This window comes from Pseudorasbora parva, chromosome 18, assembly GCF_024679245.1.
Source record: "Pseudorasbora parva isolate DD20220531a chromosome 18, ASM2467924v1, whole genome shotgun sequence".
In the NCBI taxonomy this organism is placed as follows: domain Eukaryota; kingdom Metazoa; phylum Chordata; class Actinopteri; order Cypriniformes; family Gobionidae; genus Pseudorasbora; species Pseudorasbora parva.
This window is the reverse complement of record NC_090189.1, coordinates 38,850,853-38,866,412: the sequence shown is the minus strand read 5'-3', so window position 1 is coordinate 38,866,412 and position 15,560 is coordinate 38,850,853. Positions and strand designations below refer to the sequence as shown.

The 15,560-nt window shown below is 38.9% G+C and overlaps 2 protein-coding genes across 5 annotated transcripts in view; both read right to left on the bottom strand.

Annotated features, from left to right (window-relative positions):
* Window positions 1–11,252, bottom strand: part of sh3pxd2b (SH3 and PX domains 2B) — a 142,980-nt gene extending 131,728 nt beyond the window's left edge. For 2 of the 4 annotated variants that reach the window (XM_067422798.1, XM_067422800.1), the window contains exon 1: window positions 10,944–11,252. In XM_067422798.1, coding sequence (XP_067278899.1) covers window positions 10,944–11,015 — 72 coding nt within the window. In that variant the 5' untranslated portion in view covers window positions 11,016–11,252. The remainder of the gene's footprint in view (window positions 1–10,943) is intronic. The other 2 variants (XM_067422801.1, XM_067422802.1) reach the window with 2 other exon arrangements.
* Window positions 11,253–12,321: 1,069 nt separating this feature from the next.
* The window catches only part of LOC137047165 (leukocyte cell-derived chemotaxin-2-like), a 29,485-nt gene continuing 26,246 nt past the window's right edge, over window positions 12,322–15,560 (bottom strand). The window contains exons 4-5 of the mRNA XM_067424759.1: window positions 12,895–13,040; window positions 12,322–12,670 (exon numbers count right to left, since the gene is read on the bottom strand). Coding sequence (XP_067280860.1) covers window positions 12,504–12,670; window positions 12,895–13,040 — 313 coding nt within the window. The 3' untranslated portion in view covers window positions 12,322–12,503. The remainder of the gene's footprint in view (window positions 12,671–12,894; window positions 13,041–15,560) is intronic.

Sequence of the window (15,560 nt, the reverse complement as noted above, 5' to 3'; positions counted from 1 at the left end):
TTACACCCCTACTCTTTTTCCGAAAGACATCCTGGGATTTTTAATGACCACAGAGAGTCAGGACCTCGGTTTAACGTCTCATCCGAAAGACGGTGCTCTTTGTCAGTATAGTGTCCCCATCACTATACTGGGGTGTTAGGACCCACACAGACCCCAGGGTGAGCACCCCCTGCTGGCCTCACTAACACCTCTACCAGCAGCTTCGCTTCTTTGCCATCTTCCGTGTGTCCATGGCGTAAAATGAGGGCATGGGGGAGGCGGAGACTTGAATATATAGGGCCGTGTTATTCTAATGACGATCGTTTTCAGCCGTGGCATTTATCAAGGGCAGGTATTGCGTACACCTGGATTGCAGAGGTGCGCACAGCTTCAAAAATCAGGCGGTGAGAGGAGTGTAAGCATAATCTTACGCCAACATATACGCCCGTTTCTACGCAAGATTGATAAATAAGGGCCAATGTAAATGAGATTCAGGGTGCGTTTACACTTGTAGTTCGGTTAGTTTGGTCAGGACCAAAAAACAAAAACAAAACATATAGTCCTGGTCCGCTTAGCGTTCACACTGGCATTTTTAACAGCAAACCTGAAGTTACCGAACCAAAGGCATAGGGAGACGGTAACAACCTGATTGGTCGGCTTATGTGATGGAGCTCGCTTATGAACATTCAAAACAATGGTGTGTGCTGATTAAACGCCATCATTTTATGTGTGTACATATGGCATTATTTTTACCAGCTGAGAACTCATGAAGAGCTCATAAAATGTTCAAAACAGCAGCAGGATTTCCTCCGTTGTGCAGAAAATACACTCTTATGCTAAAGAGACGGCCGTTCTGTCGTCTGTACCTGCTAATAATGGGCAACACTGCAGGTGCTTTGATGAGAAGAGCCAGGTGTGCTTTTTGTGCGTTTTTTCTAACATTTTCGAAACATGCTCGTCAGACCAAATATTGATGAAGCATTTCCTCGTTGCTCTACGTTTGCCCTCTAACGTTAAAGTTATTCATTTTGGATACACCGATCTTTCCGCATCGTCAAATCAGCTGACTATGCGTCGCATCTTGTGACATTACGTCCAGTTTTTGGTCCATTTACATGTCTTTGGTCCGTGTTGTGTTCATATATCAATCGAACCGTACCAGAGTTCGTTTGGAAGCGGACCGAGACCCATCTTTTTAGCGGTCTCGGTCCGCTTGTTTGGTGCGCACCAGGGTTTGGATGGCAGCGTTCACATATGTTCAAATGTACCGCACTAACTGAGCAACCGCACCAGGGTTCGTTTTAATCCAACCAAACATGACAAGTGTGAACTCACGCTCATTGTGCAGTGTAGATAGCTTCATTAATTATAACAGAACACTCTGAGATCACAATATATGTTCCTGTATTTGGCTGAGCAGTTGTTTGGGTGGCTCACCAATATATTAGATTCCCCTAATATATAAAATAAGTAAGCTTGACCAGAGTTCTTGTGGTGAGAAGAATTAGTAGTCTATCACAGTTCTTCACCAGCGTGTTGGCCTTCAAGGGTCTTAACCCTTCTAAAGCCCCATTCACACTGTGATTCCGGCAAATACACGGATAATGCGACCCGGCATTTGTTCCCGGGCCGCTAGATCGAACACTGCCAGCGAAATACCGTAATATATGCGCTTTCACACACAACCCGTAACGGTCCCGGATCGAGTTGACACGTGACATCCGGATGTGACGTATAATGGCGAGCGATCTCAGCTTCAGCGCGGATAGTAAGGAGCTCCGTGGTCTCGACTTGTGTCCAGTTTGCGCTTATTTCTGCTTGTTTAATTTTAGATTATTTTGTATGCGACCGATCTCTGCGTTTAAAACACAGACTAGCTCTTCTGGCACTGCAGGGTTGTATTATTGAAAAAAACAAGCTCTAGGAGTCGCACGATAACTACGTACACGCATTAGTTTTGGCTTTTGTTCACACAGCCCTCGTCGTGGTTGCTTTCACACAGAAGGCGACCCGGCAATGTTCCGGGAATATTGCGGGTCCGACGTGCAGTCCGACGTAAGAATCCTAACTTCTGTGGGACAGGACTTTATACCTAAAGACAAAAGGGCTACAAACACTAAATACTGTTAGGACCTCTGATTGGAGATCCTGCAATCCACAAGAAGTTCCTTAGGAATGCTGTTCCTTTGTTATTTTAATTGCATGGGCCATTTAGTTCACACCTTTGCAGACACAGTTTCCGTTAAAGTGCATCTGAGGCACTTTCACAGTATAAATGCATCTAAGATAACTGAAATATATATGAGCTTTCAATCTTTCAGCGATAAACTAAGATATGTGACAGCCCATTAAGTGCTCTTTACAAGATTTATAATCCATTCAGATTTTGAATAAAGGTTTTGTTTTCAATGCTGCAAAGTTGCAACGATTGACACCAACCATAACAATAGACAGAAGAAAAAAAAGTGACCCATGCCGGCGAAATCAGTCACATTGCTTTCACATTCTCTATTAAAAAACCTTGAAGTTATGTCTGAGTTGTTGGCATCAGACAAAAAAACGACTGAGCTACACCTGTTTGAAGTCAATAGAGTCAGCAAACTCATTTTGAGGAAAAATCGAGTTAAAGGTTTCTGAAGGTCCAAAACAAAATCACCTTAAAATTCCTGGTTATAACACCAAATTTGGCACTCAGCAAGTCAAAATATTCTTTTCATGGTACCGTTTGTTTGATTAGCATCCATTAAACATTATGACCTACTGTGCCGTGGATCAAATATAATGTTACACATCAGATGTTTTTCCTCATTAATTAACCAAACGTTCACTTAATGTTCAGACGTAACAGAGATAATGAATGTGTGAATGCTTGCCAAGACAGATATATTGAACTACTGTCTGATTGAAATTTAAATTATGTTTATGGTCACATCGGGATTATGCGCTCTCTGAGGCGGCTTTGTGCATGACCTTTGGATCTGTCAGTCAGCACAAGTAAGATCGTGTCACGTGATTTCAGCAGTTCGGCGGTTTGTCACATGATCCGAATCATGAATCAATCCGCTGATTCATAACCGCTCAAATCTTTGTTTGCAGAAGAGCAGACAATGCTGAATAAAGTCGTAGTTTTTGTTATTTTTGGACCAAAATGTATTTTGGATGCTTCAAGAGATTCTAATTAACCCACTGATGTCTCATATGGACTACTTTGATGATGTTTTTATTCCCTTTCTGGAAAGGGACAGTATACCGTACATACATTCAATGGAGGAACAGAAAACTCTCAGACTTAATATACAATTTCTTAAACTGTGTTCCAAAGATGAACGGAGGTCTTACGGGTGTCGAACGACATTAGGGTGAGTAATTAAAGGTCCCCTTCTTCGCGATTCCATCTTTCAAAACTTTAGTTAGTGTGTAATGTTGCTGTTAGAGCATAAATAATAGCTGCAAAATTATAAAGCTCAAAGTTCAAAGCCTACAGCGAACGGCCGGTTTGGACTACAGCAGGAAGTGCAGGGATGTAATGACGTCACTAGAACCGTTTGTTGACGAACCCTCCGTCCACAAGCACACGCAAAATAGGGGGCGTGGTCTTGTTGCTCTCCCACATGGAGAAGAGCGCGCATTCAGTGCTTGCATCTCCCCGTTATGGTAAGAGGCGGGACCTTTCCGGGCAAAGTGCGCTAAGCTGCTGTCCAATCACAACACAGGAAGCGCTGGCCCAATCAGAACTCGTTACGTGTTTCTGAAGGAGGGACTTCATAGGACAAGGAAATCATCAGGCCGTTCTTAGGACAGAGGAAACAGCGCTGTACAGATAAGTCAATTGTGTGAAAAATACTGTGTTTTTTACACGCGAAACATGAACTCATGTTATATTGCACACTGTAAACATAATCAAAGCTTCGAAAACACGCAAAGAACTGGACCTTTAAAGGGGGGGTGAAATGCTGTTTCATGCATACTGAGCTTTTTACACCTTTAAAGACTTGGATTCCCATCCTAAACATAGACAAAGTTTCAAAAACTAATGTTGGACGTTTGATGGAGTATTTCTGTGTTAAAAATACTCCTTCCGGTTTCTCACAAGTTTCGGCGAGTTTTTTTCGAGTATGGGTCTACTTGACGTTAAATAGAGCGGAAAGTCCTTGTATGGGCCGTATGGGCTCTTCTCCCGGTAGGGTGCGCGCGCGCGTGACTAGAGGAAGAGAGAGGAAATGCACGCTGTAAACAGTCTCTCAGGTGCAGATCCAGTCGTCCGTGAACACTTATGACGCGCCGCGCTCCACTTTATTCCTATGGGTGACGTCGAGCGACTTCAACGCTTCAGCACAGCATTCCGGGAAGGCAGCGCTGCATTTGAACGCAGAAATGACGGGAAGCTTCAAGGCATCGCTTCAGTCGCGTCGCAAAGTGGATTTCCACGGTCACTGCTGTCACAGGACTTCACCAAATCATACCAAAGAAGTGTGTTTTTGACAGAGCGGTCCTGCTTTGGAAGATGCCGGTGAGTAAATCAACTTCAAATGTCTCTGCTATTGGCTACCGTCGCATGAGTAAACATCAGTAAACGATACGATCGCGTGCTTCGTCATTCAAATGCGCTAACGGTTACTCCATTGTTGTTCTGTATAACGTTACACTATTCTGACTCTGACGTGCAAAACCGTTTTGCTTGCTACCTCTAAGGTCTAGTCACATACAATAGTCCATAAACCGAATCATGTCCTCATAAACTGCACACAAAGGCCCCTAAATACAGTACATACCACAGAGACGGACATCCTGATGTTGCCGTTTCTCCTGTTCAATTTATTTCAGCCTCAGATTTGATTGTGGATCATTATCTGTATTAGCTGAGATAGCATGGGTTTCTCCACGCTTGAGGACGTCACCGCTTTGCGCGCTTTTCATTCTTTAGCTCCGCCCACACGATACGCCTCCAGGCGCTCGGTTTTTTCCGGAAAGACTCGGTACAGCCCATATTTCTTTTATAAATATGATAAAACTAAAGACTTTTCGGAGATATGAAGGATGCAATACTACTCTATAGGTACTCAAGATTGACATGAGATTGACTGAAACTGAGTGTTTAACCCCCCCTTTAAGGAATTTTTGACAGAAGTTTCATTTTTGGTTCTGCATTTACACTGCAGGTCTTGATGCACAATTCAGATTTGGTGACTATATCTGTTATTTTTTGACGACCCGCTTACATCATCTTTTCAAAAGCGACCCGTAACCGATATTTGCATTTACACTGTACACTGGCAAAACAGCCCAAGACGTTCTTAACCGGTGAAAGGAAGTAAAACAGCGCAATATGCAATGGACGCAGACAAAATGATTGTACAATGTTTTGCTGTCTGCACTGTTCCACACATCTTTAAAGGTCGGCAAAACATTTCTCTCGTAAGGCGGAGAAAAAGAGGAGAGCCCTTGACAGGGTTGCCAGGTTTTCACAAAGAAAACCCGTCCAATTGCAACTCAAAACTGTGTTAAAGTAGCCCAATTCCGCCAGAAAACCGCAGACTTGGCAACACTGGATCGTAGTTTATGTGTCCACCTGAGTTGACGGCATTCGCCTCGTTCCTTTTTTCAATGACGTACGACTCGCATTTACTGGGGAATATCCGATTTGACCGCTTACATGGCAGACGCTATAATGCACGCATCCGAATCATATCGGATTTATTACCACATATGAGTGAGGCCTGAAACCGATCTGCTGAGGATATCGGAATTCATCCGTTTTTTTTACTGCTTACACGTTCACATGTCATATCCGATCTGTGTTCCACATGAGAGGAACAAAATCGGAATTGGGTCACTTGAACCATGCAGTGTAAATGGGGCCTAACCCAACTAAGTTTAAAAATTGATTAATTGAAAACTTGCTTATTTCTCTTGATTTAAACATTCTTGGAACCATTTGGGAAAGTGCAAGTACACAAGTCAACAAAATAAATAAAACTGTTCTGGTGGTTTCTTGATATTTTATTCCAAAAATGTCACGCATTGTGCCTTTAACTGGTTATTAGCAGGTACTGACCAACTTAGTTATCATATGGGTAAAATCCACCATTGGTTGACCTCTACCTAAACTATAAGAGTTTAACACATTACGACAGTTAAACAGAAATAAAAAGATAGATGTAACTTGATCCCCCTGATCACATCTCCAGCCGTTTGTGGGATATTTTTTCGTAGGAGGGAGGGCCTGCCTTCACCAATGACCTGCTTCTTAGAGCAATGCAGAAATGCTTTATTTTTCTAAAATCAAGGGTTCTTTATTGATCAGTAGTAACTCAATACAGTGTTTTATAGAGCATGTGCCGCAGGCTATTAGTGATGTTTACAGTAGTCGACTTGCTTTCTTACGTTTCTTTCCGCCGAGAGATCAACACTAGCTAAGGATTTTCTCTAGAATGGCTCTTCACAACATTGAAACCTGGATCACGTTTAGATTCTGGCTTCCTAGATCATGCTGTTCTGAGAAACACTACCGAGGATGCCATCAGATTGTACACAACTCACACTATCCCAGCTGTTCATCCTGCCAGGAGTAGCAGCATCGCACATGGGCAGCTGCATGTGGTGTTTTGTTCTGAATGACGTAAAACCTGCTCCTTTATTTTTAAAATGACTGACTCATACTAACTTGAAATGGCAGTAACACAAATACAGAACCGAAATTAAGAGTTACCCGCTAATACTTACACTTTATATTCTACTGTAGTTAAAAATCTAAGAATAAAACCTGGCTTTGTGTGCTGTGCTAGACTAGTTTTTGTTGCTGTTGGTTTAACTGTTTCTATTGCTCTCCTCGTGTAAATGTAAGACTAAAATTACTTCATTATGTCTAACTTTTCTCTGGATGGCATACCAACTTGTGTTCCTGGAGCTGGTACAACATGCCCCTAACAAATCAAGATCGTGGTTTGATTCCCAGGGAGCACATATACTGGCAAAATGTAGATTTAAAGGGTTAGTTTACCCCAAAATTATCCCATAATTTACTCACTCTCAAGAAATTCTAGGTGTATATGACTTTCTTCTTTCAGACAAACACTATCAGAGTTATATTAAATAATATCCTGGCTCTTCCAAGCTTTACAATGGGAGTGAATGGTAGGGTACAATGGGGTTAAAGGCATATAAAGTAGGGCTGCAACGATTCATTGAGTAACTCGAGTTAATCGAATCAAAAAAATCCTCGAGGCAAAATCATCTGCCTCGATGCTTCGCTTAGTCTATTTAACTACACACAGATATTGCAGAGAGACATTTTTTTGTGTAAGTATGAGCGGATTGCGGTTATATCCGCGGTTCAGGTGCGTAAACATCCCAAACATTGCAGGTGGATGAGAGAAATCGTTAATATGTTGATTTTAATAAAGACGCGGAACTCTCATATCACGGTAAAACGCAACGAATGCGTGTCGTTCTTTAACTTTCGTTTTCAGCTCATGTCGAGATCAAAGACCGCAATGCGAGAGAGAGAGAGAGAGAGCGGGCGGGCATCAGCACTGGTAATATCATTTAATATCGCTGTTATTAAATGAAGACAACTGTGTGTTGAGCTTCAGGATGCGACGCTGAACATTTAAGTTTCATTTGCGGCAGTACACGCGTCAGCTGAGGAGATACGAGCAACTCCAAACACATGAACTCGATGGAGTTTGCAGCTTTGCACATGGATCACCGTCATTGTGATGTGTGTGAAATCTTTAATGAGACTTTATATATCCTACTTGATAATATCTGCGAAATGCACCATTAGATGTTCTCAATACTAGGCGCATTAAACATCAGAACAAGCTTTGTGATGAGCAGCGCTCGTGCTTTCAGAGCTCAGAGCTGCGTGCTTTCATTGATTTGGGTAATTTAAATATCACACTTTAATCATATTTATAGCTACTAACTTAAAACAAGCTGTGTTACAATGATGAATGATTAGCTCAAAAGATCAGCATGTGTGATGTACTTTAACTGAATTAAACATATCTCGCGTTTGATCACGTTCTAGCGGTTATTCCTCCGTGTGATGTATAGGTTGTCGACCCTGGTTTATGTAAATGTAATTTTGCCAAATAAGTTTTTTTGTTTTGTTTAGCAACCTACTTCAGTGTAGCTAATTTGTGACGATAGCATCGCGCTTAACACAGAGGATTTGAAGTTGTGACTACCGGGTGCGGGTGGATGGTTTGCTTCTAACAGCTGATTCGGTGACGGTAGAGCTGATCCGCTCATCTCTTCTTCCAAGTTAACCTGTCCAATATGTTTTGCTTCAGTAAAGGAGTAAATAAGACAGTAAATGCTTATGTCATGCCTGAGCTGAAGCTGAAACATTAAAGTTAAGTTGCACAACATAAATACAATGTTTAGATATTTATATTATTTATAGAATATTTGAATATTTATATTATATAGAATTTATAGAATATTTATATTTATATTGCATTATTGTTATTTATATTACTATTTAGATTTATTGGTTGTAGGTTTAGTTTTAGATTGAACCATGTTTACCTTTTTAAAGTAATTTGAAATAGATTTGTATTTAATATAATATGGCAATTGTATGCATTAAAATTGTTTAGTTTCACAGTTATTAATGTATGCAATTTCAGCAATAAAACTTAATTTTTCTAAAAAGAAAACAAATTAGATGTTAATTTTAAGATACCCGTCTTATTGTCTCTTATTGCTCTTTAATAAAGAAAAAGTAATTATTATCCGATTAATCGATTAATCGATCGGTTAAGTGGTAGATTAATCAATTAAAAAAAGAATTGATAGCTGCAGCCCTAATATAAAGGTTAAAAAGTTATAAATATGGATATTTTGCTTCGCTTCAGAAGGCCTTTATTAACCCCTGGAGCCATGTGGATTACTTTATAATGGATGGATGCACTTTTGGGGGTTTCAAAAACTCAACCCCCATTCACTGCCATTATAAAGCTTGGAAGAGCCAGGATATTGTTATATATAACTCTAATTTTCTTTAAATCTTTTTGAAATTTTAGGTCTAAAGTTCATAAATGGCATGCCAACAGTTTTACTAGCTAATACTGTCCTTGACATGTGGCCAGACTCTTTCATGACATCCAATTAAAAATATAATTATAGTAAAGCTTGCACGACTACAACTTATTCTGGAATAAAATTGAATTAAGACAAATTGATCAATACAGATGGATGAAATGTGTCCAAATGTGTGACAGCTTTAGGCCTGTAAATCATATAAATAAATCCATAGTCAACAAGTCAATTGTTAAGAGATTATTTAATTTAGTTAATTCAATTTAAACAATTATTATTTTTTATTTCATTGTTCATTTTATACCATTTGTTTTTTCTACATAGTAAGTATCTACATTTAAACCATGTACAGGTCAAGTATCACATAAAAATAACATTATTTATTCTTAAAATTCACAATATGTGATTCTAATTAGTTATTCATTGTTAAAAGTCATTTTACAGTGAAATCAGAAACAAATTGTTTCATGTTTTTAGCATAAAATAAATGAAACTCGACACATAAAACCATAATGTATACATACTTTACAAATTAAATATTGATAGAGGTTTCTTTTTTGCCACATTATTTCTTTCTTATGATTTTGGAGTGAAATAAGGCATGAATAGGGCATGTAATTGACAGGGTTAGTGAAATGCACCCCTGTATCAAAGCACAGAAAAAAAGGGTCGAAATCAGGGGAAAATAACACGGTCTGACTACCCTGAGCTACAGAGCTAGCTAACAGCTGGTCGTGTCAAATGAGTTTTATTTTGTCATCTAAGTATAATACACTGCTCCAGACTAAAATGCATATTTGAGATGTTTTAACTCAAAGCAACTTGCATTGACAAATCTTAAATATGTCATTGTCAATGTGTCGTTGCTTTGTCCCAAGATGTTCACCAGGAATGTTTTTTTTCTAAGGCATCTTTATAAAAGATGCTTAAATGTACTAATCCTGGCTTAATCTAAGCCCTGACTGTGGAACCAGGACAAAAAGTACAATTATTGGTATAACAATATAACATAATCAGGGCTGAAATGCGAAACTTATTATCCCTAATTATAATTCTATCCTGGATTATGTTCATATACGCACCAGTTTTTTTTTTTAAAGCATACAACTGTTATTATTCTCATCTGCAAAAGAGTAATTAAAATACACAAAACTTTGGCTTTGTTGGACTGTAAAAGCCGAATCTATGGCTGCCAAAACAGCATTGAAGAGCAGATGCCAGACTAGTGGAGAATAAGATCATGGTGCTGTGGAGTGGGGTTGTTTAGGGGGTGTTCAGAACTTTAAGGGTGTGGTGAACGGAAGAAACATGGAGGTATCACAACAGCTCAGCAAAGTACTATAAAATAAGTTAAATAAGCACAAAAGTGCACAAAAGTTATGGATGGAAATCACTCTCAGAACTTACAAAAATCACTTTTCTACAACTACACCTATGTATGTTCATGTAGATGTTAAGTTTTAGATATATATATATATATATATATATATATATATATATATATATATATATATATATATATATATAAACATAACATCTAAATGAACAGATACAGATAGATAATAGACTCATAAGTGTCTTTGTTACATTTATGCAGCTGTGAAAACATCTGGATTGGCTCTATTACTGCAGTATGGATACCTTATAATCCACAGCTGTCAGGAGACTTTACCAAACAATTGAAGAGTTTAATACTTTACAACATTTCAGAGAAATAAAAAGATAGCTGTAAAAAAAAAAAAAAGCAACTCTTTGCGCCTGTTGTGCTGCTGATGTGTAACTTGATCCTCAGGCTCATCTCCAGCCTCTTTGTTCAGACAATCTCAAAATACATCCCTAAACACTTTCATTAGGAGAAGGAACATCACGAAAAGTTCGTTAAAAATAGTAAGAGATGTCAATCGGTGTCGACTTACATAGTGTTTGTTGGGGTTTCTTCTCTTTTGCACGTCTTGAACAGTTACTTCTAGTACAGTCCGCCGTGGCATGTTGTGACTCTCTCAGAGGAAAAACAGATACACAATAACGTTCAGACCCACAGCAGAAAATCTCATAAAGTTTTCCGCGTGGATTTATAGTCATTCGCTTGGTTGTCTGGCCGTTTCTGCGGGTTTACAGTCCACGTCGGATTTCCTGCAGTCTGGACCGAGTGAACTCCCAGCCTATCCCAGCTCACCGACTCTAATTTAATTAAAGTCCGCCGTAGTCACACGTCCTACTATGGGATCCCTCGGCTCATGAATATTAAACAAGTACCGCGACGACAACCCTACCTGATTGGCTGCACGGCAGACATTGTTTAGTGGGCGTTCGCCAGCCACAAACACCAGTACATTAATATTCATGAATTGAATCCTTCGCCATAGTATGATTCGTCATTTCTCTTTCATCTTAGACCAACCCAGTGGGACCACTTAAAGGGAAAGCGCAATAATATTTGGCACAAATGTATTTTTTTTACCCTCTGTGTCGGCAAAAATTTGCCATAACTTTTTTTTGTGGTAGTTGCAGTGAACATGACTGTGTAACAGCAGGAATGCTAAACATTAGGCCTGCCACAATGTCCCCCCCCCCCCCCCTTTATATTGTTTATTCACAATTGATTATGAAGCATCATGCATGTATTTTGTTTCTTGGGATGCCTGCAAAATAGTTTCCATAACAACGTGTGCACATATTTATCTGCACAACAAATTAAGCAATGAGACACACATTGGAGAGAGAGAGAGAGAGAGAGAGAGAGAGAGGGAGAGAGAGAGAGGGAGGGAGAGAGAGAAAGAGAGAGAGAGAGAGAGAGAGAGAGAGAGAGAGAGAGAGAGAGAGAGAGAGAGAGAGAGAGAGAGAGAGAGAGCATCCTTTTCTATGCAAGGAAAACATAAGTCATCAAAAATGTTGTAAAATAAATAAATAAATAAAATAATATAAAAAAATAGATAAAAGATTACAGTACATGGCAAAAGGTGGGATGCTGTAAAGTTGCCGGAATACGATTTGGAAATATAAAATGACATGTATTTGAAAACATGGATGATAAAACATGTACATTGTCATTAAATACTACTAGTAAATAATTTGATCACAAATCTATTTGCAGTTCATAGTCAATTTTTTTATTTATTTTTATTTTTCTCACATCATTCAAATGTAAATCAAGGGAATGAGTAGGTATGAGAAGGTGTGGAGTAAATATATATATATATATATAAAAAAGAAAACAGTCTAATAATAATACTAAGAATAAGGAGATTCATGATAATTATTATTTGTAATTTCCCTATTATTCTGCTGATTTGTGCTGCCATCTTGTGGTACTTTATTGTCATTAAATATATATTTTATGAAATGCATACTGTATTATTGTATTGCTTGTAAAACAGTCTATTTGCCATGTTATTTAAATAAAGTTTTAAAGCCATGCACTATGATTCCTACTGAAAGCATTTGGAAACACTGGTTTAATCTCCCATAAAGGTGTCTCATATGAAGGGCGAGGGATCGGAGCCGTCACACATCTGCAGTTCCAGGTGTGAGGTGATGCCAGAGAAATTCTCCTGTTGTGGTAATAAGTAACCCATGGCCTTTCCCTGAACGACAGAGCCAAAGTAACCATATGGACGGAGGTTGAAGATCTTCACACAGTGCACTGAGGAAAAGACAGGCATTGGTCAGCATTTCTCCTAACAGAAGCCGATGTAGAGGGAGGTGACTATGGGTCAAAGACAAATGACAGTATGTCTCGTTTAAAAACTAGTTTAAAATGCACGTGAAAGGCCTTATAAATGCAATGTCACCACATATGCCCCTAGACAGAGGAGCTATTATATTTGCAAGGATTGTATTTTTTATGGAAGTCATTGTGTCATCTACCTTTGTTATAGAGTTTGACACCATCATATTGAAAAGAGTCTCTCACTGCTCTCCCAACAGGACCGCCGAGGTTTCCAGAAAAAGGAGCGTTGATGATGCCATAATCACTGCACACAATATCAATTCCCTTGTGGATACCCCCATTACTACAAGATACAAGATAAAACATACGTCTTAAAAAGCAACAACGAAGCAGAAGTTGTAGTTACTGTCCTGGAAAATGCCCCTTAACTATCAATATCCCGATAGACGGATGCTTTCCCGCTCTTTTTATTCATAACATTCATAAAACATCATAAATTAGGTACCATTCGAACAATTACGAACTCAAAATTCATTTTGTGAACACTGTTTTGAAATTGGACGTTGTGTTACCATGGAAACGGTACTTTAAATTCTTTTAGTGGGCTCATTCCCTAGTGGGTGGTGTCAAGTTTCATATTACAAAATTTATTTTAACTACTTTATTATCAAAACCTTTTATAATCGTGACAAAACACATATCATTGGAGTCTTGCAGTTCTATATTTGGTGACGTTTTGTGATAGATATTTGGACAGAAATGTGAATGACTCCCGGTGGGCCTAAACAAAATCTTTTTTGCGGTATCAAATTCAAATTTTGAACATAACTTCATCAGACATATGGCTTTAATTTTATAGTAATTTTAGACATTTTGTTTTGTAAGATATACAGTATATTTTATATAAATATATATTTTTTAGTACAGTACATTTGATTTACAGTAAAATTCAACTTCCATAACTTTTTCATACTTTAATTTTTTGAAGTCAATAATCTGCAGAGTGTCTTCTTTAAAACAGTTTTAGGTCAATATTCCAAAACATTCCTAAATTACAGAGAGAGATGTTCGATACCCTTTTTTCCCTTCCCGATTCCGAATCCGATACCTGGCTGTGTATCTGTATATACAGCTGTATATACTACTAGCCCTGTATGAAATGCTGGAAACACTTATCCCTTAATAAACATGAACAAATACAGACAGTCAACTACTGTATTTATTACAGTTTTTATTATCCGACATGCATTTGACAGTAATAATATATATTTATCTTAAGCGAAAAATAACTTTAAATGCAGCCACAAATTGAACAAATTGGTATTTTAGTTTTAAAATACTGAATAAAAAAACAGTGCAACAAACAAATCTAGGAATATAAAAAATTATATATTAATAAGAAAATAATCTCTTTATAACAAGTTAAAAATAAGCAGCTATCTAGGCATTATTAGTAGTAGTAGTAGAGATGTATTATTATGACATAGATTCTATGTAGGCTAAAACTGTAGCGTAATATATTGTTAATTTCTTCGCGTTAAACCAAACTTTTATTTTGTCGGGTTGCCATGAAGACCTTTGAGTGTCTGTGTTCATGATATGACAGTTTTCTCAAATGAAACGGTAAATTCTCATGAAGTGACAGTTTAAGCGTTCGTGTCCTCACGGCAGATACTGCAACGAGCGATCCATGTCTGACCAGGTGTGTGAGCCGGCTGCACCATCCAAGTCCTCATTTCTAGGTCTCAGATTACATCTCAAGACAAAAAAAATCCTCCGAGACAGAGGACAACTTTTCTAGGAGTGAAGTGGGATTCAGGCAGCACTTGACAGTGCAGGCAAATCAATCTCTCGCTCGTGTGCAGTCGATTCATGTCTGTATCGGCAACTTCAGGCAAGGCCAGAATATTCCACTCATCTCTGGTAATCCCATTGGATCCATGGAGACAACCAGAATTTTTGGCTCATGGTGTCCCATTGAGTAAAATCATCATCATCATCATCATCATCATCATCATCATCATCATCATCATCATCATCATCATCATCATCATCATCAAAATAAATAAGTAAATTGATGGACACCTCTTATAGGCTGGGGCACGGTCTTTGAAGATCAGCCTATGGACTCTGAAAGACCTGTCATCTGGCACATAAATTGCCCGGAGATGATGTCAGTACTTCTTTGTTTTCTTTCCCGACACGTGTTTGTCCATTTGGACAACATGGTGGTGCCATATATAAATAGCCAAGACAGGTTGCATTTGAGCCCATTGTTTAAGTACGCACAACATACCTTGCTTTGGGCTCAGGGCAGGCTACTCTTAAAGTCCATATCCTGGGATATCTGAATGTGAGGCGGGGCTGAGGCGATGGAGACAGAGAATTTGGTGTAGATGATTTACAGACAGAGCGAAGTGGATCTGTTTGCCTCAGTTGAGACAACCCACTGTTCCCTCTTGTTGTTTTTCACTCCCTTGGGGATTGCTCATCTGTATGCTTTCCCAATTGTGCTGCTCCAATTGTTCTGACACGAGTATGGCTAGACAAAGTACACCCCTTGCTCGTAGCTCTGTTTTGGCCAGCATAAATTTGGTTCTTGGACCTAGTATCCCTGCTGGGAGGCATATAGTATGGTACCCTCTACTTAGATATGGGGGACCCAATCCAAGGTTAAGGTCTCTCGACTGAGGTTTTGAAGGACATCCTGAAATCTTGTGGTGTGAGAGTCATTTGAATCAAATTCTCTGAATTTCTTCAACAGTGGCTTCTAGTGTGCTGTTTATGACATTTCATTAGGGAGACACTCTCTAGTATCTGGCTTGTTATGTGGAGCCAGATGGCTGAGGCCTTTCTGCCACAT